The 27,580-nt window shown below is 46.8% G+C and overlaps 1 protein-coding gene across 1 annotated transcript in view; it reads left to right on the forward strand.

Annotated features, from left to right (window-relative positions):
- Nucleotides 1-27,580, forward strand: part of dlg1b (discs large MAGUK scaffold protein 1b) — a 103,564-nt gene that overhangs the window by 16,688 nt on the left and 59,296 nt on the right. The window contains 4 exon segments of the mRNA XM_072441920.1: nt 333-398; nt 401-468; nt 19,507-19,662; nt 23,424-23,561. Of these exon segments, the coding sequence (XP_072298021.1) occupies nt 333-398; nt 401-468; nt 19,507-19,662; nt 23,424-23,561 (428 nt within the window).

Raw genomic sequence — 27,580 nt, forward strand, 5'->3', positions numbered from 1 at the left:
CATCACTAACAGTGGCCCAGACCCTGCCCCCCTATCACCTCCCAGCTACGGACAGTCCTGCATCACTACAGTGTACTAGTGTGTAAATATCTCATGTTACAACGTGGGCATCTGCGGCTTATTGACAGATCCGGCCTGTAGATATTCCTTACAACTTTATCAGGATCGCGCTCTATAGCCCGAAAATTACGGTACTATAAATGTTTGAAGGGGTTACAGGAGGAGATTCTCAACATTGGGTGTTCCTACCAAATGAACCACCATTGACCAAAATTCTGTCAAATCGCCTGAAGGCTTCATTGATGAACAGATTCACCTCCCTGTATCCACAGACATCCAGGAGTTCACCCACCCCCCACCCAACAACACCAACCAAGCCTGGAAAGAGGCCGAACCCGTGCCCCGATCCACTTGTGGGACAGTCCCAGCATCACATCCGACACCCTGGCCCTGAGCTCCAGCCTCCAGGTAGGACCACCCATGGGTGCTCACACCACCAAACTACACACGTTTATGGTTTTGATACTCAAATAAAGTTAAATTTGTACCCGAGTTTGCAAAGTTTCAAAACTTCCTACTTCCTAATGCTACCAAGGTGATTGAGGCCCACCTGCACTGGGCAAAGAATCAGCCTTAAGCTCTTTAGTCTGCAGAGTGAACATACTAGGCTAAAACACATTTCCAACATTCTTTTCCTGGGCTGAACCTTTAAAGTCTGAGGCTCTTCATCGCGGCGTGCAGTCAGTCATTGAGCTAAATATAGAGCTTATTAAAATAGATCAGAGCTGCTTCTTCTCTGCTGCTTCCTCAGACTTCAGTGGTGTGGGCCACTGCTACCTGCTGTTGAGGGTCAGCCTAAATGGGGACAGAATGGGAGAACAATAGTTGTACTCTGAAGTAGCCAACCCCCCCCCCCCCCCCCCCCCCCCCCCCCCCCCCCCCCCCACACCACAGCAGCGGGGCGCCCCTCTCTCCAGCTGTTTGAGTCGGGGTCAATGGACCACAGTCATCAAAAGCCACGTTTCCACTTGCTCACTTTGGAGCTGACCAGGGGGTCTGAAGGGGTCCGAAGTCGGACCAATTGTTACTGGCCAGTCATCTGGTGAATTGCCCCAAATTCTCACTCAGAAGTTCTTTAATTGCAAATTGAAAAATACTCTACCATCATAACCCCAGTAACCAACATTTTCATGGAACAGAGCAGATACAAAAACTTTAAAGCATCCATCCATCCATCTTCTGCCGCTTTATCCGGGGCCGGGTCGCGGGGGCAGCAGTCTGAGCAGGAACTCCCAGACTTCCTTCTCCCCAGACACTTCCTCTAACTCCTCCGGGGGGATCCCGAGGCGTTCCCAGGCCAGCCGAGAGACATAGTCTCTCCAGCGTGTCCTGGGTCTTCCCCGGGGCCTCTTCCCGGTGGGACATGCCTGAAACACCTCCCGAGGGAGGCGCCCAGGAGGCATCCGAAACAGATGCCCGAGCCACCTCAGCTGGCTCCTCTCGACGTGGAGGAGCAGCGGCTCTACTCCGAGCTCCCCCCGTGTGGCCGAGCTCCTCACCTTATCTCTAAGGGAGCGCCCAGCCACACGGCGGAGGAAACTCATTTCGACCGCTTGTATCCGCGATCTTGTTCTTTCGGTCACTACCCAAAGCTCATGACCATAGGTGAGGGTAGGAACGAAGACCGACCGGTAAATAGAGAGCTTTGCCTTTCGGCTCAGCTCCCTCTTTACCACAACGGTCCGATGCAGCGACTGCATCACTGCAGCCGCTGCACCGATCCGCCTGTCGATCTCACGCTCCATCCTTCCCTCACTCGTGAACAAGACCCCGAGATACTTGAACTCCTCCACTTGGGGCAAGGACACCCCACCCACCTGGAGAGGGCAAGCCACCTTTTTCCGGTCGAGAACCATGGCCTCGGATTTGGAGGTGCTGATTCTCATCCCAGCCGCTTCACACTCGGCTGCAAACCGTCCCAGTGCATGTTGCAGGTCCGGGTTTGATGGAGCCATCAGGACAACATCGTCTGCAAACAGCAGAGATGAGATCCTGTGGTCCCCAAACCGGACACCCTCCGACCCCTGACTGCGCCTAGAAATTCTGTCCATAAAAATTATGAACAGAACCGGTGACAAAGGGCAGCCCTGGCGGAGTCCAACATGCACTGGGAACAGGTCTGACTTACTGCCGGCAATGCGAACACAGCTCCTACTCCGGTCATACAGGGACCGGACAGCCCTGAGCAAAGGGCCCCGGACACCGTACTCCCGGAGCACCCCCCAAAGGACACCCCGAGGGACACGGTCGAAAGCCTTCTCCAGATCCACAAAGCACATATGGACTGGTTGGGCAAACTCCCATGAACCCTCGAGCACCCGATGGAGGGTATAGAGCTGGTCCAGTGTTCCACGACCGGGACGAAAACCACTCTGCTCCTCCTGAATCCGAGGTTCGATTATCGGTCGGATTCTCCTCTCCAGTACCTTGGAATAGACCTTACCCGGGAGGCTGAGGAGTGTGATCCCTCTGTAGTTGGAACACACCCTCCGGTCCCCCTTCTTGAACAGAGGGACCACCACCCCGGTCTGCCAGTCCAGAGGCACGGTCCCCGAACGCCACGCGATGTTGCAGAGACGTGTCAACCAAGACAGTCCTACAACATCCAGATACTTTAGGTACTCAGGGCGGATCTCATCCACCCCCGGAGCCCTGCCACCGAGGAGTTTGCGAACAACCTCAGTGACTTCAGCTTGGGTGATGGATGAGCAAGCCACCGAGTCCCCGGTCTCCACTTCCTCTTCGGAAGACGTGACTGAGGGATTAAGGAGATCCTCAAAGTATTCCTTCCACCGTCCAACGACATCCCCAGTTGAGGTCAGCAGGCCTCCACCCGCACCGTAAACGGTGTTGGTGAGACACTGCTTCCCCCTCCTGAGGCGCCGGACGGTTTGCCAGAATTTCTTTGGTGCCGACCGATAGTCCTCCTCCATGGCCTCCCCGAACTCCTCCCAGGCCCGGGTTTTTGCCTCTGCGACAGCACGAGCCGCGGCTCGCTTGGCCTGCCGATACCCGTCGATGACCTCCGGAGACCTACAAGCCAGAGTGGCCTGATAGGCCTCCTTCTTCAGTCTGACGGCATCCCTTACTTCCGGCGTCCACCACCGGGTTCGGGGGTTGCCGCCACGACAGGCACCGGAGACCTTGCGACCACAGCTCCGAGCAGCCGCATCAACAATGGAGGCGGAGAACATGGTCCACTCTGACTCAATGTCCCCAACCTCCCCCGGGACATGGGAGAAGCTCTCCCGGAGGTGCGAGTTGAATACCCTACTGACAGAGGGCTCCACTAGACGTTCCCAACAGACCCTCACAATGCGCTTGGGTCTGCCAAGTCTGTCCGGCTTCCTCCTCCGCCAGCGGATCCAACTCACCACCAGGTGGTGATCGGTTGACAACTCTGCCCCTCTCTTCACCCGAGTGTCCAAGACACGCGGCCGGAGGTCTGATGACACGACAACAAAGTCGATCATTGACCTCCGGCCTAGGGTGTCCTGGTGCCATGTGCACTGATGGACACCCTTGTGCTTGAACATGGTGTTCGTTATGGACAATCCGTGGCTAGCACAGAAGTCCAATAACTGAACACCGCTCGGGTTCAGATCGGGGAAGCCGTTCTTCCCGATCACCCCTCTCCAGGTGTCACTGTCATTGCCCACGTGGGCGTTGAAGTCCCCCAGTAGAACAACGGAGTCCCCGGTCGGTGCACTGTCCAGTACCCCTCCCAAGGACTCCAAGAAGGCCGGGTACTCTGCACTGCTGTTCGGCCCGTAGGCCGCCACAACAGTGAGAGACCTGTCCCCCACCCGAAGGCGGAGGGACGCGACCCTCTCGTTCACCGGGGTAAACTCCAACACGTGGCGGCTGAGCTGAGGGGCTATCAGCAAGCCCACACCAGCCCGCCGCCTCTCCCCGCGGGCAACACCAGAGAAGTGGAGCGTCCAGCCCCTCTCGAGGAGATGGGTTCCAGAGCCCAAACTGTGCGTGGAGGTGAGGCCGACTATATCTAGTCGGTATCGCTCAACCTCCCGCACAAGCTCAGGCTCTTTCCCCCCCAGCGAGGTGACATTCCATGTCCCCAGAGTTAGTCTCTGTGTCTGGAGATCTGGTCGCCGAGGCCCCTGCCGTCGACTGCCGCCCAGATCTCTCTGCACCGGCCCCTTATGGATCCTCCTGCGGGTGGTGGGCCCAAGGGAGGGCGGCCCCACGTCGCTCTTTCGGGCTGTGCCCGGCCGGGCCCCGTGGGGTAAGACCCGGCCACCAGGCGCTCGCCATGGAGCACCCATCCCAGGCCTGGCTCCAGGATGGGGCCCCGGTGACGCCGATCCGGGCGACGTAAACGGCCTTGTTCGTGTCGTCGTCATAAGAGGCTTCTGAACCGATCTTTGTCTGACCCGTCACCTAGGACCTGTTTGCCTTGGGAGACCCTACCAGGGGCATGAAGCCCCCGACAACATAGCTCCCGGGATCATTCGGGCACTCAAACCCCTCCACCACGTTAAGGTGTCGGTTCAAGGAGAGGAAAGCAACTCTGTGTAAAGGGTCTGGAGGGGGCACGTCACTGAGTCCATGGAAATAGAAAGTTAAGATACCGGTATTTTTTCAGAATAGGGATATCACAATATTACATTTTTGTGTTACAATTATTGTGAGAAAAAAACATCACAATTTGAGATTGTGACGAAAAAGTGAAAATGTTCCTTCATTCCTGTGGACTAACGTGTTACTATTCCTCATGTTTGTGAGCAGCTTTACAAAATTAAACTCACTGAAAGACGAAATAAAGATGAATTTAAATGTGACAAAAACAATCAGATCTAAAAACGTTTTTTACATGTAGGTCGGTTTTTGGGCTTTGTATTGAACAAAAAAAAAACTTCTAAAAATGTCACGATTATTATTCTATCATTCTTATTATATTGTGACCTGAATAATCACTATTCCCGATTAACCTAATACTCTAGACATCTCTACGTCAGAACATTCTCCATGGAGATGGATATGTTTTATGCCATGTTGTGGGAAACGAGCAGGAGGTGGCTCCTCCAGATCAAGTACGAGTCAGGTTTGTGGCGATGTGAAACACAGTAAGGATGCAGGTTTACCTTTTTAGTAAGAAAAACAACCAAATTAAAAAAAGTGTTTTTAATTTATAGTCGCCTAAGGCCCGAAGTCACTGGGATAGGCTCCAGTCACCCGCGACCCCAAAAGGGAACAAGCGGTAGAAAATGGATGAATGGATGGTTTTTAAGTTATAATGGTAGACCATTTCAAACCAGTCAAAAGTACTTCTCAGGATAATATTCCAAAGTCACCAAGAAACCTTCAGAGCCAAGAAAACTGGTGTTGAGGGCCACTGCCATGTGATTATTAATGAATGGAGCCAAATTTGAAGGTGCAAATGAATGTGCAGAAGACCATGCGAGTGATGCTCATGTTTTTAGGGGCACCAGTGGTTGTGGTAAGTCCACCACCTGAAGGACAGCAGGTCAGATCCAACTCAGACCAGTTTAGCTTTGTATGAACATCTGAGTTGTTGGTGGTGGTTGGACGAGGGCTTTGGGGCAGATTTACAGCCTTACTGTACCTCTGTCTGCCTGCCCCAGGGCAGCTGTGGCTGCGTACATTACTACCAGAGTTTGGAGTGAATGAATAATCTGATAAGTGTGTGGCTTGACCGTGTTCTCCCCTGTCTCAAACGCCGGCGCTCACAGAACTGTTCGCTCCTACACGAGATCCTGCGCACGCTGGTGAGTACTGAGCATGTCCCATCAGTCATGTGGAGAGAGGGCGGGGCTTGTTATGCAGGGGACCAATCGCACCCTCACATGTGGCTCTGTTCTGGACTGTCGTCTGATATTGGCTCGCTCTGAAGTGGTCTTACAATGTTCTATATTCATTTATATCTAAAGCCTTCAGCTGCACAATAATGTTCTCTTATCAAATGTTTGGTTGCAGTAATCCTGCATTACCACCAACTTCTTCAAATCACCTTCATTTAGCTCCATCTCTAATGAGTGAAGCAACCAAGAGATGCCATCTTTAAAGCGCAGCACCTGCTTGTCTCCATGGCTACTGTATGTCCACAAATATAGGGCTGCAACTAGCTATTATTTTAGTGGTCAGTGATTATTTTTTTACAATTAGTCAACTAGTCAATTTATTTCTATTGTACCTTGAGACTTGAGAATTTCCTTATCAACCAAATAAAGGTCTAAATATAGTGACTGAAGGATTCTAGATAAAGAGTATTTACAAAGAAAGTGTTGCATTGATGAAAATCTGAAATTTGATGTCGCGGTTAAGTACTATAAAGATATTTTTTTTGTTAACTGTTTTAATATGCTTATTGACACTATAAAACAAAATTATATTAAAACAAAATACATAACTTTACAGTGAAAAAAACAGGACTTACGGCTAATTTAGACTGAAAAGAAAATCGTGAATAAAATCACGATTTTCATTTTAAAAACGGTACATTTCTGTGAGTAGGAGGACTTAAGAGTTATTCCGATATTTTACTTTTTGTCACAATCATTCCAGTTTTATTGAAACTAAAACGTGCACGCTTTAAAAAACTAGTCAGAAAAACCCCCTCAACATTGACAAAAACGAGACTAAATCTATTTAAAAACTTGAAGAAAATAATAACATTTTTAGATTTAAAAACGGTGCATTTCTGTCGGATGGAAGACCTTGTTATTGCGATAAATATAGGTTGTTGCAATTTTGATTATTGTATCAACCGATACTTGTGATACTTATGGATCATGGGTGTCGACTATTGCAGGCGCGGCCTAAGACCGGGCGGGCGCGGCCTAAGACCGGGCGGGCGCGGCCTAAGACCGGGCGGGCGCGGCCTAAGACCGGGCGGGCGCGGCCTAAGACCGGGCGGGCGCGGTCTAAGACCGGGCGGGCGCGGCCTAAGACCGGGCGGGCCGGGCGGGCGCGGCCTAAGACCGGGCGGGCCGGGCGGGCGCGGCCTAAGACCGGGCGGGCCGGGCGGGCGCGGCCTAAGACCGGGCGGGCCGGGCGGGCGCGGCCTAAGACCGGGCGGACCGGGCGGGCGCGGCCTAAGACCGGGCGGGCGCGGCTTAAGACCGGGCGGGCGCGGCTTAAGACCGGGCGGGCGCGGCTTAAGACCGGGCGGGCGCGGCTTAAGACCGGGCGGGGCGCGGCTTAAGACCGGGCGGGGCGCGGGTTTAAGACGGGCGGGCCGGGGCGCGGGTTTAAGACGGGCGGGCCGGGGCGCGGGTTTAAGACGGGCGGGCGGGCCGGGGCGCGGGTTTAAGACGGGCGGGCCGAGGCGCGGGTATAAGACGGGCGGGCGGGCCGGGGCGCGGGTATAAGACGGGCGGGCGGGCCGGGGTGCGGGTATAAGACGGGCGGGCGGGCTTAAGACCGGGCGGGCGCGGCTTAAGACCGGGCGGGCGCGGCTTAAGACCGGGCGGGGCGCGGCTTAAGACCGGGCGGGGCGCGGGTTTAAGACGGGCGGGCCGGGGCGCGGGTTTAAGACGGGCGGGCCGGGGCGCGGGTTTAAGACGGGCGGGCGGGCCGGGGCGCGGGTTTAAGACGGGCGGGCCGAGGCGCGGGTATAAGACGGGCGGGCGGGCCGGGGCGCGGGTATAAGACGGGCGGGCGGGCCGGGGCGCGGGTATAAGACGGGCGGGCGGGCCGGGGCGCGGGTATAAGACGGGCGGGCGGGCCGGGGCGCGGGTATAAGACGGGCGGGCCGGCGCGGGTTAAGACACAGAAAGTAGCTGTTGTTTTCCTCCTGTTTCTGCGGTGGAATGGCGGGTGGAATGGCGGGTGGAATGGCGGCGTTCTCTCTTTCAATACTTAAGCGTAACATCATCAGACCGACATCGGGGCTTTCGGCTGAGACCGATATTACTCGATGCAGTGAAGTCGATACCGATACTGAGACAAATCATCATTGCGTTCTTCATTTTGACACAACTGAGTGGAACATTCTAAACAAAGCAGTAACACTTCCATGGAGACAACCAGATCATAGACCATAGTGCACCTTTAAAGCCACTTCAGAGCGTGCCACACTGCCACATGTCAGGGTTCTGCTGCAGCCATTTGCTTCTGTCCTTTTGGTGACTCTCGGCTCTGAACACCGTCCCATTTCACTGGGACAGGGTTGGTTACCCAATGTACGCCTCAGAGGCTGCAGTTGAGTCGTGATCATTTCTCATGCTGTGTGTCATAAACCTGCATTATAACATCAACTACGGGCTCCATACTGTGTGGTCATCAGAATGTTCACAAATCCAGAATGGAGCTGAAGGCAAAATTAAGACGACCATAAAACGAGATTCACTGACATCAGATCCAAAAGCTAATGATTGAAAAAAGTTTGAACATCAAAGGCAGAAATGTCAGTATTGTATTTGAGGATCACTTTTGTGGTTAATCATGTAATATATCTGTAGAGAAAAAGTAAACACACTTTTATGCCTCAGGAAACATTTGTTTTAATCCAATGATAAATATTTGAACCAGGCTCTGATGTCACTGCAATGTATCTATTTTACTTTGAAAAAAATCATCTGATTTTGCAATATTACAGTGATATTCTGAGGCTAATCCCTGTTCCTCCATTAAAATTACATTATGTTTGTTTCCATTTTGAAATTGAGACTATAATATTTGCTTACAAACTTTTAAAAGGTCTATAGAGGCCTTTTTTGGACCATTAATCACTAAAGGAAGTCCTCAGTTCTTGCATCCTCCCTCAGCAGAGAACCAGTTCAGGTTTTGGTCAACATCAATCATAGAAAACACAAAAAAAAAAATCTAAGTTTTCAAACTTGTTTCACCTGGAAGTTGTTTGCCCTGTGACCTTCTGCTCAACAATCCTTGTCCAGATGACCAGTAAGTCCAAACCGTGTTAACCTGAACTAGTGCTTCTGTTAGAGGTGGATATGGTTCTACTGGAGATGGTTCTACTGAAGTTGGTTCCACTGGAGATGGTTCTACTGAAGTTGGTTCCACTGGAGATGGTTGTGTGGGAAAATGGTTCTGTTGGAGATGGTTCTAATTGAGATGGTTCTACTGGAGATGGTTCTGGTGGAGGTGGTTCTTTTGGAGATGGTTCTACTGGAGATGGTTGTGTGGGGAGATGGTTCTGGTGGCGGTGGTTCTGTTGGAGATGGTTCTGCTGACTCTTATCATGTGACATACCAGTAGATGGGTTTGGGGCGACGATACTGGGGAATAAGGATGTCAAGATTTTTGTAGTTTGTTTTTTCAATAACACAAATCTTTAAGGCTATATTAGGTTAATCGTAATTATATTGGGGGTGTAACCAAATGTAAAAATATTGGTATATGGTGATACAGTAGACCACGATATTGATACTGTATTGATTACATCGACGATGAGTGATTTTTTTTTTTTTTTTTTTTTTTTTTTTTTTTTTTAATAAGTAATAAGTCGAAGGGTATCGAAGGGTATCAAAGGGTGTGTGTATCGGAGCCCAGTGTGTCTGCTCGCCTCTGAAAGACTGAAGAAAGCAGAGGGAACGACACTTGTAGAGTTGCATCCCCCATAAACCAAACGGTCGGCGGTGGGACAAGTTTGTTTATTCTTTGTTTATTCTTTGGTCTTCTTGGATTTCGTAAAAGCTGATTTTATCCGAAATGCAAAACTTGTCTTGGTAAAGTTGTTGGTGCAATCCCGCATCTTTGAGAGAATCATTCAAGTGAAGTATGCGCCGTGTTGAGGATCAGCCGTTAAAACAGCATGTTTCATAGTGAAATATTAGATGGTTGGACAATATACTGCATGTCGTCCCTTCTCTCTCATCCCCATTTCATACTAAAGCTGTCCTTTCTAATAAAGCCTATGGACCAAAATATTTTAAATGAAATAAATAAATAAATAATAAATTATAAAAAGATCAATCTCAGTCATTGGGATGTCAAGCAAGTGCCTGTTACCAGTCAGTTTTAAATATTAACTTCCATTCATCCATCATCTTACTGCTTGTTCCCATTTAGGGTCGCGGGTGACTGGAGCTTATCCCATTGACTTTGGGCCTTAGGCGGGGCACACCCTGGACAGGGGCCAGCTCGTCTCAGGGTTAACACAGAGACATAGGCAGAGACAAACTCATTCACTCACTTACAGTTGTTGTTTTAACTATATTGACAAAACAGAACTTTATATAAAGTTGAATTAATTGTTACTTTGATGTGCACATAAATTACCTGCTTTATTAAGTCTGCTAATGTCTCTAAAAGTCATGATTTCAGCTTATACATGGTATTGTGGCCCTACATTTTGATACAAAAATGTTTAAGTTGGAAGTTGGAACTTAAAAATAAATGTAAAAATAAAACTTGGACTCACATTCCATTATTGTTGGAGTGGACAGGGGAAGTGGGACAGGTCAGTTTTGATCCATGTGTCCTGCAACAATGTATCCTGCACTTGGAGTTGGAGTCCAGTAGAGGGAGCTGTCTTCGCGCAGTCGCTGTCCCTCAAACTGGATCTGAAACCAAAGATGATATGCAATTCTGGTACAAACAGAAACTGGGCAATATATGTAAAGGGCAGAAAAGCACATATCTTTCAAATTATAGATCATCATAAAACATTTGTCACTTCCTAAAAGTGGGAGGAGTAACAAAATAATAATCCCAAGAACCCTTATTGGGGATTCTGGAGGACCACTGGGCATGAGGGGCAGTGCGTGTAGGTATAAGGGACAGTGTGACTCTGCCCCTGTCGACAGGGGGGCTGGACGTTAAGCCTAGCCCAAACCTGACCCTCCGCTCAGGGAGATGGGCTGTGCCATTTGATCAGTAAATTGTAAAATAGATTGGTGTAAATCAGGGGTGGGCAATTATTTTCCTCGGAGGGCCATATTCGAATCCAGGCAAGTAGCGGAGAGCCGGCCCCCGATCATTGGTGTGAGGAAAAAAAAATCCAAAAATATAAAATAAAATATCACTTTTCTGTCAAATATAAGCTATTGAATCTATTATCTAATTCATGTCACGTCATATTTATTAAGGATACAAGTGCAGACAGATGCCTGAGGGCAAAAAAGAAAGATTCTTTTTGTTATTATTATTTTTTTTTATAAATATTACTTGGACAAGCTTGGCGCTGCGGGCCGGATGTGGCCCGCGGGCCGTAGTTTGATGGCCGGAGATATGGTGATATTTTGTCTTTAATTTCAATACTTGAACCTCAATCAAAAAGCACATTTTAGCACATTTCTGATGCTTTTCAAAAATATGATCAGGTTATTGTTTTGAAAAATCCAAGCCGACCCCTGTATGATTCTACAGTATTAACAAGACCAAGTGTACATCCATTTAGAGTTTCTGAACTGCTATATCTCACTACTTCACCTTCAGACACATTTGGAGCGCATCTCATGTGTGACATGTCTCATGACAAAGCCCCCCACCCCCTTTCCCTCTCTGTGATCTCCCAGGGGATCGCTATCTCACAACCCTAACCCACCCATATGCACCCAACCACCCACACACAGCCGCAGCCTCACGGTTAACCAGAGCCAGGGACTCAGACGAGCTAAACAAACCGGAAGAGCTTTAACAAGAGGTGGAGCTCTTGGAGAGGAGGTGGTGGCCTATAAATAAATGTCTAGTAGCGGAGGAGGAGGAGGAGGAGGGCAGCTTTTAAAGATTCCAGTGGACGAGCCGAAAGCGTGAGTTAACCAGCGGGACTGCAAGAGTGGGGGACGCACCGCCGAGGTTTTTTTAACGCTGGAATGGAGCACGTCCGGGAATGAGGGCGGATGGTGAGAGGAGGAGGCAGAGAGGGGGCGGCGGAGGAGGAAGAGGGGGGAGCTGGAGGGGCAGGAGGGGGCAGGAGGAGGCGCTCGTCCAAAAGCAACCCCCCCAAAAAGAGCCCCCAGAAGCAGCAGCAGCTAAACCCCAGCCCGCGACCGCTAACATGTATGTGCCCGATGCTCTGTCACTGCAAAGTGGCCTGCACCAACAGCACCATCTCCCTCATGTTCGGATGTAAGGTGGGTGAGGAGGGGGTGAGGAGGGGGTGAGGAGGGGTGATGAGGGGTGAGGAGGGGGTGAGGAGCTGGAAGAGTGTTTGTCAGTTCTTGGTCCAGTTTTGGTTGTGTGTGTGTTTGCACAGAGCAGTGTCTGGGTCCCTATAAAAGTCGTACTCTTTTAAATGATCTCAATAACTTTTATTTGGCCCCCAAAACAAATATAATTATTTTTTCATTGTGGGCATTTTTGCGAAGCATGCATTCTTATTGCACTGTACTTGGCCTGGAGAAACCATGGAAATGTAGCTCTTTTGGCTCTAACATTCCACAGTAAACCATAAAAATGTATAATGTTTGGTAATTTAAATGTTGGGGCTGCACTTTCCTTCCTTCCTCAGAAATGTCATAGGCGTTGCTGTGAAATGTCTGCTCAGCTGATTTAAACACATTTAAATCAGATGCTGTCTGACTTATTCAGAACCCTAACCCAGGTGTGAGATAGTTGATATGCCCCCTCGTCCCGATTTAAAGTCTGGTCCCTGCATCATCATGTGACACAATGCAGCCCCAACTGTAAAGGGAGGATTAAAACACCAGTCGGTTCATAAGAAACTTTTTGACAAAGTTACCCAACAGTCATCTGGACTCTTCGACCCAAGAGTCATTCTGAATCTGTGAATCAGTTTTCATTGAATTATTTTTTCCAGAATTTTGTTCGGATTATTTCATTTCAGTTTATTTGTTCTTCTATGAGAATGTACAGTAAGTACAGTAAGTACCGTACTTCTCGAGCCGTACAGCGCTCCTGAATAAAAGCTGCACACACAATATTTACGAAAAAAAATGAGAACTTATCCATATACGGGCCGTACCTGACGATAAACTGCAGGTGCCCCCGTTTTAACAGGAGATATTTACACATAAATAAATGCGGTAGTGATCCGGGGGTCTCGTGATCCGGGGGTCTCGTGATCCGGGGGTCTCGTGATCCGGGGGTCTCGTGATCAGGGGGTCTCGTGATCCGGGGGTCTCGTGATCCGGGGGTCTCGTGATCACGGGGTCTCGTGATCCGGGGGTCTCGTGATCAGGGGGTCTCGTGATCACGGGGTCTCGTGATCAGGGGGTCTCGTGATCCGGGGGTCTCGTGATCCGGGGGTCTCGTGATCCGGGGGTCTCGTGATCCGGGGGTCTCGTGATCAGGGGGTCTCGTGATCCGGGGGTCTCGTGATCCGGGGGTCTCGTGATCCGGGGGTCTCGTGATCCGGGGGTCTCGTGATCAGGGGGTCTCGTGATCAGGGGGTCTCGTGATCCGGGGGTCTCGTGATCCGGGGGTCTCGTGATCACGGGGTCTCGTGATCCGGGGGTCTCGTGATCAGGGGGTCTCGTGATCACGGGGTCTCGTGATCCGGGGGTCTCGTGATCCGGGGGTCTCGTGATCCGGGGGTCTCGTGATCAGGGGGTCTCGTGATCCGGGGGTCTCGTGATCCGGGGGTCTCGTGATCCGGGGGTCTCGTGATCCGGGGGTCTCGTGATCCGGGGGTCTCGTGATCCGGGGGTCTCGCACCCGAGCTCCGCTGCGCTGCAATACTAATTAGACTAATTTCTAAATGAATATGAGTTAGATTGTAATAACTGCATCACAACTCTCGACTGAACCCTCATTTAATCTCAATGTGGCAGGTTCTAAACTGCAGACCTGTATATCTAGATTCACTTCTCCATAAAACTAATTTCTCAGTGAATATGAGTCTAGCGTTTTGAAACATGTGTGCTCCCCTGCTAGAGGGCCCCCCGGTGGCCGGAGAGTTCAAAGCGTGGGGAAAAAAGTAGCGGCTTAAAGTCTGAATTTGTACAGTAAATACATTCCACATTAAGAACAAGAGTAGGATGGAGACCCCTCCCCATTCTTTACACAATGAATACACACAAACATAGATGGCCGCTTGTAATTATTTTCATGTATGACTTTTACTAATAGTAATTAAAAAGTAACTTGAAGCTCAAAATTACATTTATCTTCAGGAAATAAATGGCTGAAGCTGGATTTAAACTTGCGACGCTGAGGCCGAATGCACACGGCCGTCATGCGGACTGTCCACCACCAAGTGGCACTGAAATCCATTTTTGTTTTTAAAAAGAAAAAGTGGATAAAAATCAACATTCAAACCTCATTTAACTCTTTACTCCTCTGAACACCAACCAGAGTTAGTCCATGGATACTTTTGGATCCATGTAGTTCTGCTAAATCCAAACCTGTCTTAATTTAAATGTATTAAATATTGTAACCTGGGTCAAAATCACTTGATTTGATCTATGAACTCTAAAAGAGGTGAGTTTTTAAAGAACCAGTGCTGGTTGTTCGGCTCATGGTCATCACACTCTGCCTCTGACCCAGATGGGCGTGGCTTGGCCGGCTGCCGAGCTCTTCCTCTTGATTCATGCATCGTCCTCCTCGTCCTCGGAGCGTTCTGCTGGACGGATCCCCCACTCAATTGTCTATTTATAGCTGCTACAGGCAGCTTCCAGACGGAGGCGAGGCATCTCCACAGAGCTGCACTCACCCACTCACCCAAACGCATGCTAAAGCTCATGGGATCTAATCGCTGTGGAAACCTGGCTCACCAAATCTGCTAAACTTGTAGTTTCAACCTCTACAAATGTGTTTGAAAATGCACAGGATTCTTGGATTAGTTTAGTCATTCAAATTGTTCCCTTTTCTCAAAAAGGTGCTCCAGGACGGGATTAGATATTAGATATGCACAGTGAATGTATATGAAGAGCAAAACAATCTTTTGCAATTAGATGTAGAAGAAAAAACATGGCGCAAAATTTACCAATGGAACAAAATTGAATACATTTTTTTCTGCTGCCCTTCAAGACACCCATGGACACAATTCCAACATCAACTCACAATTCCAACATCTTTAAGATGACTGTGTACAATGGTTAGAGTGAATAATATGCAGGTTTGGACAGCGATGATTTGAAAATGTGATATATTGCATTTTCCAGTAAAAGGAAAATTACTTTGTAACGGGTAATTCTATTGCCCATTTTAATGAGCTCGCCACGCCCATGTTTGGAATTGTACTCGCACATGGGTGTAGTTCATTGTGACACATTTTCAAGCCTTTTGACTGAAAATCCAAGGTGGAAAAAAATAAAGTAAAGTACGAGGTGTAAAATGTTGAAAACACTGGGTTCTGCCCACAATGACAGACCCCCTGTGTTTAGGGTGGGGTCATACTACTTTAATCATTTACTTGTCCTGACATGAGGTATGTTTGTACAAAGTTTCATAAGTCTACAATGAAATTGCCGTAATGTATTTTGAGATTTGAGGTTGTGCAAACGAGTCATTTTGTCATAATTTTTTTAGACGTCACTAAACACAAATTTTTCACCAATCCTTAATTTTTGGTCAATCGTTTTAGTTTTCATTAATATTCAGGGGGTCAAAATTGGGGAATAATAATAAAGTCTTTTTTCTGCCATTTCTTCACGTAATTTTGTCACACTCTGCCCGGTCACAAATTAAAACCCGTTATAAATTTTTGTTGTCTACAACAAATAAATTGTCTTTTTATTAATTTTTAAAAATCAAATTTGCAGAGTGCGCTACAGAGCCATTTTATTAGCAAGCCACTACATTTGCATATTATTGCGTTCAGCGTGGAAATCTTCAAAAACGCTTTTTCAAGAAATGTAGATTTCTTTTTTCTTTCAAAAATTGCAATTTTGTCCATGACGACGATACCCGCGGCATATCGGCTTCAAATTAATTTCGTTGCTCATGGGTTTTGTGTCTTGTGGCCAAATTTGAAGTGTTTTCAATGAAAACAGAGGAAATGCCAAAAGTATGCGCCGTGTTTGATCCAATATGGCGGACTTAGTGTATGATTTAGGGCAGAGGTCATAATATCATTTTTTACATGAACAATTTTTTGGAGTGAGCTTCATATTTTGACTTTTTTGATGTTGGGCTCCCATCGGCATCATGTTGAGCGAGGAGCCATCTTTCAATATTTTTTCACGGAATCTTCACTCAAAATTAGATCTGAGTTCTAATTTTTTATACCACTCACTAGCATATCCGTCCTTGTTTACTATACGATTTTTGCGTTTTTCTTTGAAATTAGACTCAGTGGGACTTTAATTTAAATTTAAATCTTCCTTGAATTTGTATTGATGTTTAGTTAAAGGAATAATGGAGGATTTTTTGCCGATTTGAGAACTCGAGCGCATGCGCACACTCACCCCCGTGCAACACACCCGCTGCTACACGTGTGTTTGTTTATTAGCGCGACTGATTGCATCTCTCGTCCCTGCAGATTTCTGTCTCTTCTGAGCTCGAACACAGTCTTTCTGTCTTCATTTTGTGCTGTCACTGAAAGAACTCGCTAAACACACACCGGCATTTCAACCACGCATGCCCAGCCGTGTCAAAATAAATGTATGCAGCCTCCAAGATAATGCAAAGTTAATGGAGTTTTTTTAATGGGAATGTCTGCAGAGCCGCGGCGCGCGGCCAAAACTGCGCCACTATTTGACCGTTTTAGACTGCGCCTTGTTAAGGTTAGGGTTAAAGGCGCAATGGACGATTTTCCGGCGATTTGAGAACGCAGGCATGCCACTCCCCCGTGTGGACTGATACAACACACACGTGCATTTGTTTATTAGCGCGATGAATCGCATCGCATCGCATCTCCCGTAGATTTCTGCGTCAGCTCGAACTGTCTTTCTCGTCTTCATTTTGTCCCGTACACTGAGGGAACTATATTATGCTAGATCCATGCGCTTAGGCACGCGGAAACGTGGGGACGAGCCACACGCGGCTGCAGGTGAACGATAGGTGCGTTTTATGATTGATACGTGGCAGGACTAATCGGCAGTCCACGCCACGAGGAAATATGACAAAAAATTTGCAGAAAAAAATGGTCCATTCCACCTTTAGGGTTAAGGTTGGGGTTAAGGTTAGGGTTAAGGTTAGGGTTAGGGTTAGCCATGAGGCTATAAGGGAAACTGGCAATTTGACCGCGCCGCGGCTCTCCAGCCACGGCCTTTTTTAATATACAGAAAATTATTTCAAATTAAATAAAATATTTTCTATAATTTTGAGCTGATTTAATGCAGGTTCAGTCCTTTTGCTCAGTGTTTTGTTCTAAGTACAGTTATTTGTTTGTGTGTCAGCTAGGCTTTATAATCGTATAGACCTGGTTTGGATCTGGTTTAGTCCTGGTTTGGATCTGGTTTGGACCTAGTTTGTACCTATTTTAGACATGGTCTGGATCTGGTTTGGACCTGGTTTAGACCTGGTTTGGATCTGGTTTGAACCTGGTTTAGTCCTGGTTTAGTTCTGGTTTAGACCTGGTTTGGATCTGGTTTGAACCTGGTTTAGTCCTGGTTTAGACCTGGTTTGGATCTGGTTTGGACCTAGTCTGTACCTGTTTTAGACCTGGTTTGGACCTGGTTTAGACCTGGTTTGGATCTGGTTTGGACCTAGTTTAGACCTGGTTTGGATCTGGTTTGGACCTGGTTTAGACCTGTTTTAGACCTGGGTTGGACCTGGTTTAGACCTGTTTTAGACCCGGTTTGGATCTGGGTTGGACCTAGTTTGTACCTGTTTTAGACCTGGTTTGGATCTGGTTTGGATCTGGTTTGGACCTGGTTTAGACCTGGTTTGGACCTGGTTTAGTCCTGGTTTGGACCTGGTTTAGACCTGGTTTGGATCTGGTTTGGATCTGGTTTGGACCTGGTTTAGACCTGGTTTGGACCTGGTTTAGTCCTGGTTTGGACCTGGTTTAGACCTGGTTTGGATCTGGTTTGGACCTGGTGTGGACCTGGTTTAGTCCTGGTGTGGACCTGGTTTGGACCTGGTTTAGACCTGGTTTGGATCTGGTTTGGACCTAGTCTGTACCTGGTTTGGACCTGGTTTAGACCTGGTTTGGATCTGGTTTGGACCTGGTTTAGACCTGGTTTGGATCTGGTTTGGACCTAGTCTGTACCTGGTTTGGACCTGGTTTGGACCTGGTTTGGATCTGGTTTGGACCTGGTTTGGACCTGGTTTAGTCCTGGTGGGGACCTGGTTTGGACCTGGTTTGGATCTGGTTTGGATCTGGTTTGGATCTGGTTTGGACCTGGTTTGGACCTGGTTTGGATCTGGTTTGGACCTGGTTTGGACCTGGTTTAGTCCTGGTGGGGACCTGGTTTGGACCTGGTTTGGACCTGGTTTGGATCTGGTTTGGATCTGGTTTGGACCTGGTTTGGACCTGGTTTGGACCTGGTTTGGACCTGGTTTGGACCTGGTTTGGACCTGGTTTAGTCCTGGTGGGGACCTGGTTTGGATCTGGTTTGGACCTGGTTTGGACCTGGTTTGGACCTGGTTTGGACCTGGTTTAGTCCTGGTGGGGACCTGGTTTGGACCTGGTTTGGACCTGGTTTGGACCTGGTTTGGATCTGGTTTGGACCTGGTTTAGACCTGTTTTAGACCTTGCTTGGATCTGGTTTGGACCTGGTTTGGACCTGGTTTAGTCCTGGTGGGGACCTGGTTTGGACCTGGTTTGGACCTGGTTTGGACCTGGTTTGGATCTGGTTTGGACCTGGTTTAGACCTGTTTTAGACCTTGCTTGGATCTGGTTTGGACCTGGTTTGGACCTGGTTTGGACCTGGTTTGGACCTGGTTTGGACCTGGTTTGGATCTGGTTTGGACCTGGTTTAGACCTGTTTTAGACCTTGCTTGGATCTGGTTTGGACCTGGTTTGGACCTGGTTTAGTCCTGGCTTGGGCGGGATCTGGTTTTGTTTTTGATTGATTTGGACTTTGTTCATTCTGGACACTAAAGATAAACATGTAGCAAATCAGTGAAAAGTTTGTTTCCTTGCAGTTTCCTGTTTTCTATTGTGTTTAAGACTCAAAAGTGTTCTTAATTGAAGCACTATCAAAAATTAAGTCAACTCTTCCTTTGTTTTAAAGTAAAAACATTTGCTTTCAAAATTAGTTTTATATATTGGGAAAATGCACGGGGTGCACGGTGGCAAAGGCGTTCGATTCCCGGACCAGACCAACATCACATGGTCTCTCTGGGTGGAGTCTACATGTTCTCCCTGTGTTACCGTGGGTTCTCTCTGGCTCCTCCCACCGTCCAAACACATGCATGTGTGAGGGAGAATTGGTGACTCTAAATTGGCCCTAGTGAATGAATGTGTGAGAGTGAATGTAATGTCTGTAATGTCTCTGTGTTGACCCTGCGACGAGTTGGCCACTGTCCAGGATGTACCCCGCCTAAGGCCCAAAGTCACTGGGATAGGCTCCAGTCACCCGCGACCCCGAAAGGGAACAAGCGGTAGAAAATGGATGGAATGATGGTTATTGGGAAAATGATTCCGGTGTCAAGGGGTGAAATGGATTTAAAAACGTCATTGACACTTTGCTGTTGTTTGTTGTGCAGAAGTACGGTCAGCAGGATGAGGACACGGCGCAGGACCACAGCCCCCCTCCCCTCCCAGAGGACAGTCTGGAGCTGGTCCAAGTGTCCCAGAAGAGCCTGTCCCAAGTGGAGAGCGTGCACGGATATGTGTCCCACGCACACATCTCCCCCATCAAGGTACTCGCTTCACTCACACTCAAAAGGACGGGACAGTTTTGTGCTTTGACCCATGAATGTTTTCTATGAGATTGGCAAAATGTGTCTTCAGTGAACGTTAAGTTAATTTTAATGTTTTATAACTCCAGTAGAATAGGTGACCTGAAATACTAAATGTAATTGTCAGATAAAATGACATTAAAACCACCATACAAACAAAAACATGTGCATCTTCATGTAATAGTAGTTCAGGCATTTTTAAGTAAACTCTATGGTGAGATCATCTAAAAGGTTTTTAAAAGTGTTAAAGGAAAATAGACTTTTTATTAAAAAGGTATGTGAAGTATTAGAAATTATGGAGGAGTTTAACATTTTCATAGTAGATGCATTCCCTCTGTGAGAGACAGAAATCACATTGTAAGTTTAAAAAATATAATTTATTTGCATGTTATTGCTACTTTTGGTCTGTTTACACCAAAGGTTTGTGCATTTACTGTGAAAAAAGTACTACTACCGATAGTTGTAATTTCGGCCATTTCATTTGTAAGCCAGAGGGCTGCATATGGCCCCGGGGCCCTAGTTTCGACAGCCCTGCTTTAAACCATGCTATAACATTGATCCCTCATAAAAACACACCTTGGTTTACATTTAGCTTCATTCACTTTGCTCGTTTCATTAATCCTCTTTACGAGCTTTTTGACATTTTCCAGTTTTGTGACGTCAAAGTTCTGGGATCTGGAGGTTTTTGTGCTTAAATCACCTTCATTACAAATGTGTTCTTACATTTACATCCTCTTTGTCCTGGATGGATCCTGATGAGTGACAGACATGAGTCATGCAAGTTTTTTTATTTTTATTTTTATAAATGCATCTTTTAATTTTTTCAGTTTCATTAAAAAAATAAACACTGGAACATTGAACAGAATGACCAGAGTGAAAAAATAAAAATGAGCAACTAAACATCTAAAGAAACAAATTCACGGCGCATTTAAATTAAAATAAAAAGTCCAACTTGGTCCAAAGTCCGACAAATTTGTCCACCTCCAAGTCTGAATGTCACCTCCTCCACGATGCCCTGTCACGATGCCCTGTCCCGATGCCCTGTCCCGATGCCCTGTCCCGATGCCCTGTCCCGATGCCCTGTCCCGATGCCCTGTCCCGATGCCCTGTCCCGATGCCCTGTCATGATGCCCTGTCCCGATGCCCTGTCCCGATGCCCTGTCCCGATGCCCTGTCCCGATGCCCTGTCCCGATGCCCTGTCCCGATGCCCTGTCCCGATGCCCACCCATTTCTTTATGAGGCCCAAATACACAGCTCCACAGTTGAGAGTGAAGGCAAAACAGTTTGCAGTGCATCGTCTATTCCAGTCCAATATCTCTGAAAGACGGGACAAAACACGTGATGGGGGGCCTGCTTCCCGGCTGATGCCGCCTCCTCCCCCCCTGCTGCCACGGCCTCCTCCCGGGCTGCTGCCACGGCCTCCCCCCGGGCTGCCACGGCCTCCCCCCGGGCTGCCACGGCCTCCTCCCTGCTGCCACGGCCTCCCCAACAGCCAGCACCTCCATGTGAACAATGGGTCACAAAACAACACATCCCTCCAACAGAACTCCCTCCAAACATGTGATTCTCTGGTGTGGTTTTCCATAGATACATTTTTCTGAAACAAGAGGTACAAAGTACAAGAGTATAAAGTTTAAAGGACAATAACAATACAGAAATGTGTAATATGTGCCCTTTAGGTAAATAAAAAAGGGATATTCAAAAGACGACCTCATAAACCGGATTAAACGAGCATGAATGACGCTAAATGCAATTGTTGATTAGGGAACAAAGTTAGAACATGGGAGAAAAAGCACATTTAGCATAAGTTTTTGTTAGGTTAGAAACACGAAATATAGTAAACAAAGGACCTTTTATGAACACTTTTTTTGCGTTGTGAAACATTCACACTTAAATACCATCTCTAGAGTCAACTTTCCGACCCGGAAATGACAGAGTTCCATCCAATCAGTTATGGTCTGAGCAAGCAATTTCTTGTGTTTAAAATAAAAGTAAGAGAAATGAATGTGTCATTGGACTCTCTCCTGGTAGGGGTCTTTTGTATAGATCTAATTTATTATTTTTATTTTTAAATTACATACATATTGTACAAAACTCTCAAAAGGAGACAAGTGACATACATCTTGCTTATACTGACCATGGAAGTACAATCAGATCTGGGCAGAAACAGGAACACTTGGTGACCTTTGGCCTCCACTGTGGCTCTCAGAAACCCCTCCCCCTGTTTTAAGGGATAAATGCACCCTCAAAAGAACAAACTACTTTGGGGGTTGTTTTGAGATACAACTAACAGGTTAAAAGCTCCTAAAATCAATTTGGCACAATATGAGACCTTTACGTTGCTGTTCTCTTCTGTCAGAAGCTAAAATACATGTCACTAATGAAATGGAAAGCCAAGATACTGCACTCTAAACATTTGTAGTCTCGTCAGTACAAATGCAAAGCCAATGTCGTTTTCATCTCATTTTACTCAGAAAATGTTTAAAAAGTTTATAATGTGTTTATATGTCCAAACTGCGCTGAGCTGTCTCATCTACTACGGTGGCCCAGAAGTGCAAAACAAAATTACATCAACACCTTTTATATAAAAAACTTGACAAATAAAAAAACTAAAGCGCAAAATATTTAAAAATGTTTCTTCTTGAATATGTTTGGATATAAATGTCAATGTGTTTGTCACTTCCGGGCCACTGACTAACATGACATACTAAATGAATGATGAACGTGCTCTAATATTACAAATCAAAACCTCTGACATGTACATGGTGAATGTGGAGGCGGAGCTTGTCTTGTGTCACATGATCTCTCCATCATCGCCGTGTCCGTGGTCCAGTCTGTCCTGTGTGTGACTCTGGACCAGAGTCTGTGCTTTTGACTGTTGTCCTCGGACCCGGTCTGGTCTGGTCTTGGTCTGGTCTTCGCTTTGGCCTTGTGCATCCAATAACCACCAGCATAACAGTAAATGTGTGTCAGCTTTGCACTAATCCTACTCATATTTGCGCAGTTTCTGGAACCCTTTGCTTTAGGAACGGTCCGATGTTTTTCCTTTCACCTGATGCCAATACGATAATTGTCCTGCCCTCATTTCTGTTGAACGTCACACTACAGGACACGCTTTGATTACAGCATTAAGCTTCCAATTTTGAGATTTAAAATATATATAAGCAAGGAGTAGTTTTAGATTATACACATACTTTTAATCATCTCATTATAGTATTTTTGTTAAAAATCCAATGCACTGAAACACAACTTCCTTCTGAAGTTCTGTGTATTTTATAGAGGACTTTTTTGTTCAGTTATGGTAAAATTTCTAAGAAAAAGAACATTTTAAAGTGATGACACACAAAAAATGGCCGTCAAGTGAGAAATTGCAGCTTTAATTCTATTTCCACTAATTTTTTAGCCCTTCTCTACACATACTTGCCTAACACTGCACGACTTGTAAGACCACCAGCTTGTAAGGCTCTAGAATTGCACAAGAAGGATGTGTATGTGTTGATACAAAATGTGTGCTGTTAGTGGTGGATGTGTCCTGGTCAGTGTCCTCCTGGTGCACGTCCTGTCGTTCCGCCTGCTCCTGTCATTCCGCCTGCTCCTGTCATTCCGCCTGCTCCTGTCGTTCCGCCTGCTCCTGTCCTCCCGCCTGCTCCTGTCCTCCCGCCTGCTCCTGTCCTCCGAAGGAAGGGCCCGGGCTGAAGCTGTGAGTGTACTCCCCCTGTAGGTGGTCTCGGCTCTGGACTTCCCGTTCGAGGGCTCGGTGTCAGGAGCGGACCCCCCCTCGCCCGCCTCCACCTTGTCCCCCCAGTCACAGGACAGCCCACTGCCCTCCTGCTCCTCCAACCCGTACCCCCCTGTGCAGGTAAACCCCTCACCCCCCCATGCCATGCAAGAGCCTAAGTTTCACTGTGGTCTGGTTTGGTTCACTGTGGTCTGGTTTGGTTCACTGTGGTCTGGTTTGGTTCACTGTGGCCTGGTTTGGTTCACTGTGGCCTGGTTTGGTTCACTGTGGTCTGGTTTGGTTCACTGTGGTCTGGTTTGGTTCACTGTGGCCTGGTTTGGTTCACTGTGGCCTGGTTTGGTTCACTGTGGTCTGGTTTGGTTCACTGTGGTCTGGTTTGGTTCACTGTGGCCTGGTTTGGTTCACTGTGGCCTGGTTTGGTTCACTGTGGCCTGGTTTGGTTCACTGTGGCCTGGTTTGGTTCACTGTGGCCTGGTTTGGTTCACTGTGGCCTGGTTTGGTTCACTGTGGCCTGGTTTGGTTCACTGTGGCCTGGTTTGGTTCACTGTGGCCTGGTTTGGTTCACTGTGGCCTGGTTTGGTTCACTGTGGCCTGGTTTGGTTCACTGTGGCCTGGTTTGGTTCACTGTGGCCTGGTTTGGTAGATCCTGTTGCCTGTTTGCACTGGTTCAAGAGACAACACAAAGAAATGATCAAGATTTTTTTCACGTGACTCGATCTTGAGCCGTCGATCTCTTGATTAATTGCCCGGCCCTAATCCCGCCTCCCCGAGTCCAGACTTCATGGACACTCTGCGGTCGCTGCTGACCGTCTTTCAGGGTTCGTCTCGACAGCTTTCCTCACAGATTGGGGTTTTTGCCCGTTCGTCTCCAAATCAGCTCAAGCTCATTCAGATTTGAAGGAGAGCGTTTGTGAACTGCAGTTTTCAGATTCTGGATTGGATTTAGGTCTGGACTTTGACTGGGCCGTTCCAACACATGAATATGTTTTGTAGCTCTGGCTTTATGTCCAGGCTCGTTGTCCTGCTGCAGGTGAAGCTCCGCCCCTGTCTCAAGTCTTTTACAGACGCAGCCTGATGCTGCACCTCCAGGTGTGACAGAGGGACAGAGGGTGTGTTCAGAGTCATGTGACCTGTTAGTTTTACACCACACAGTGTTCTACTTTTAGGACAGTAGGAAGTTTAATAAAAAAAAAATTGTGATATTGCAAATACACAAATATATTTCATTTTGTATATTGTATATAATACAATATACAAAATATGCCTCATGGGGTTACATTTTCCTCCAAGGATGGTTTAATGTACCTTCATGGTACATGCACCCTAAACACACTATTACATGGTGTATAAGCCCCTAAACACACTATTACATGGTGTATAAGCCTAAATACACTATTACATGGTGTATAAGCCTAAACACACTATTACATGGTGTATAAGTCTAAACATACTATTACATGGTGTATAAGCCTAAACACACTATTACATGGTGTATACGCCCCTAAACACACTATTACATGGTGTATAAGCCCCTAAACACACTATTACATGGTGTATAAGCCCCTAAACACACTATTACATGGTGTATAAGCCTAAATACACTATTACATGGTGTATAAGCCTAAACACACTATTACATGGTGTATAAGCCTAAACACACTATTACATGGTGTATAAGTCTAAACACACTATTACATGGTGTATAAGTCTAAACACACTATTACATGGTGTATAAGCCTAAATACACTATTACATGGTGTATAAGTCTAAACACACTATTACATGGTGTATAAGCCTAAACACACTATTACATGGTGTATAAGTCTAAACACACTATTACATGGTGTATAAGTCTAAACACACTATTACATGGTGTAAAAGTCTAAACACACTATTACATGGTGTATAAGTCTAAACACACTATTACATGGTGTATAAGTCTAAACACACTATTACATGGTGTATAAGCCTAAACACACTATTACATGGTGTAAAAGTCTAAACACACTATTACATGGTGTAAAAGTCTAAACACACTATTACATGGTGTATAAGTCTAAACACACTATTACATGGTGTATAAGTCTAAACACACTATTACATGGTGTATAAGCCTAAACACACTATTACATGGTGTATAAGTCTAAACACACTATTACATGGTGTATAAGTCTAAACACACTATTACATGGTGTATAAGTCTAAACACACTATTACATGGTGTATAAGTCTAAACATACTATTACATGTGTATAAGCCTAAACACACTATTACATGGTGTATAAGTCTAAACATACTATTACATGTGTATAAGCCTAAACACACTATTACATGGTGTATAAGCCTAAACATACTATTACATGTGTATAAGCCTAAACACACTTACATGGTGTATAAGCCTAAACATACTATTACATGTGTATAAGCCTAAACACACTATTACATGGTGTATAAGTCTAAACATACTATTACATGTGTATAAGCCTAAACACACTATTACATGGTGTATAAGTCTAAACATACTATTACATGTGTATAAGCCTAAACACACTATTACATGGTGTATAAGCCTAAACATACTATTACATGTGTATAAGCCTAAACACACTATTACATGGTGTATAAGCCTAAACATACTATTACATGGTGTATAAGCCTAAACATACTATTACATGGTGTATAAGCCTTTCCACCATCAAGAAATTTGAATATCATATTTCTTTCCAAAGTGTTCGAGCCCCCGACGCCCAAGACACGGGTCCTCATAGACCAGGGGTGGGCAATTATTTTCCTCTGAGGGCCGTTTCGAAAATAAAAAATATTTTTTAAATATTGGCATGTTTGGCGGGCCGGATTATAAAGACAAACGGGCCACAGTTTGCCCACCCCTGACATAGACTTTGTGTGTGCTGAAGGATGAGGTCACAGGTCATGAGGTTTGATTCATTTGAAAGGAATGTTCTTAGTGAGGACCTGATGGATGCTGATCCTGCGTCGATGTAGTTCGGCGAGTTATCTTGAGCGATGCAGTCCTAAAGTTTTTCCATTGAAAAGTATTAAAGTATATATAGTACACTATAATTTTCCTGCCCCTTTCTGTTGCTCTTACACAAAAATGCCAATACAATTTATTTTAGTTTGTTGTCGTGACGTGACAAATTATGGAAGAATAATTATATATATATATATATATATATATATATATATATATATATATAATAATTATTCTTTTTTTTTTTTCAATACTCTTTATTCACTTTGATTTGTCCGCTCTAGTCATCATCTATGCATTATTAAAGCAATGTAAAATAGTTTTGTGCTACTTTGGTTTTTGTTGTATTGTGGACAGCTTTGTCACTTGCAACACTTATAATTGATCTTTAAACGTCGCTAGCGGGAGAGTCGGTCTTTTCACTTCTCAGCTTGTCTTTTTGTTGCTTGTGGCTCTTGGACATTTGCAATCACAACATGTCAGATCTCCAGATGTTGGTTCAGGTCTGTGGATGGAGGTGTCAATGGGCCAAAGTTCTACCTTAGACCTCCATTCTTGTTCAGAGACCTAGTGTCAGTGCAGCGGGCTCCTCCCCCAGACCGATGGAAGGCAGTGACTTACAGTTCTGTCAGAGGAACTGTCACAGCTTCTTCAGTGAGTGGCAAATGAAAACACTTTTCCCCAGAATTCAGTTTTCTTTAGTTACTCCATCTGAACGCACCACAGTTAAATCCTGCCGTCTCCTCCTGCCTCTGAAAGCATCACAAGAAGAGAGCGTGTTTAGCCCTGCCACCTCGAAACGCACCACAGTCAAATGGACCCCGGCGTTCCCCCACCGCCCGCCACCGCACCGCACCGTCTCCCCCGCACCGCACCAGCTCGTCTCCCCCGCACCGCACCGGCTCGTCTCCCCCGCACCGCACCGGCTCGTCCCCCCCGCACCGCACCGCACCGTCTCCCCCGCACCGCACCGCACCGTCTCCCCCGCACCGCACCGGCTCGTCTCCCCCGCACCGCACCGGCTCGTCTCCCCCGCACCGCACCGGCTCGTCTCCCCCGCACCGCACCGGCTCGTCTCCCCCGCACCGCACCGGCTTGTCCCCCCCGCACCGCACCGGCTTGTCTCCCCCGCACCGCACCGGCTCGT

This window comes from Eucyclogobius newberryi, unplaced genomic scaffold (genome assembly GCF_026437365.1).
Source record: "Eucyclogobius newberryi isolate DKJ021-1_F unplaced genomic scaffold, fEucNew1.0.hap1 SCAF_12, whole genome shotgun sequence".
Classification (NCBI taxonomy): Eukaryota; Metazoa; Chordata; class Actinopteri; order Gobiiformes; family Gobiidae; genus Eucyclogobius; species Eucyclogobius newberryi.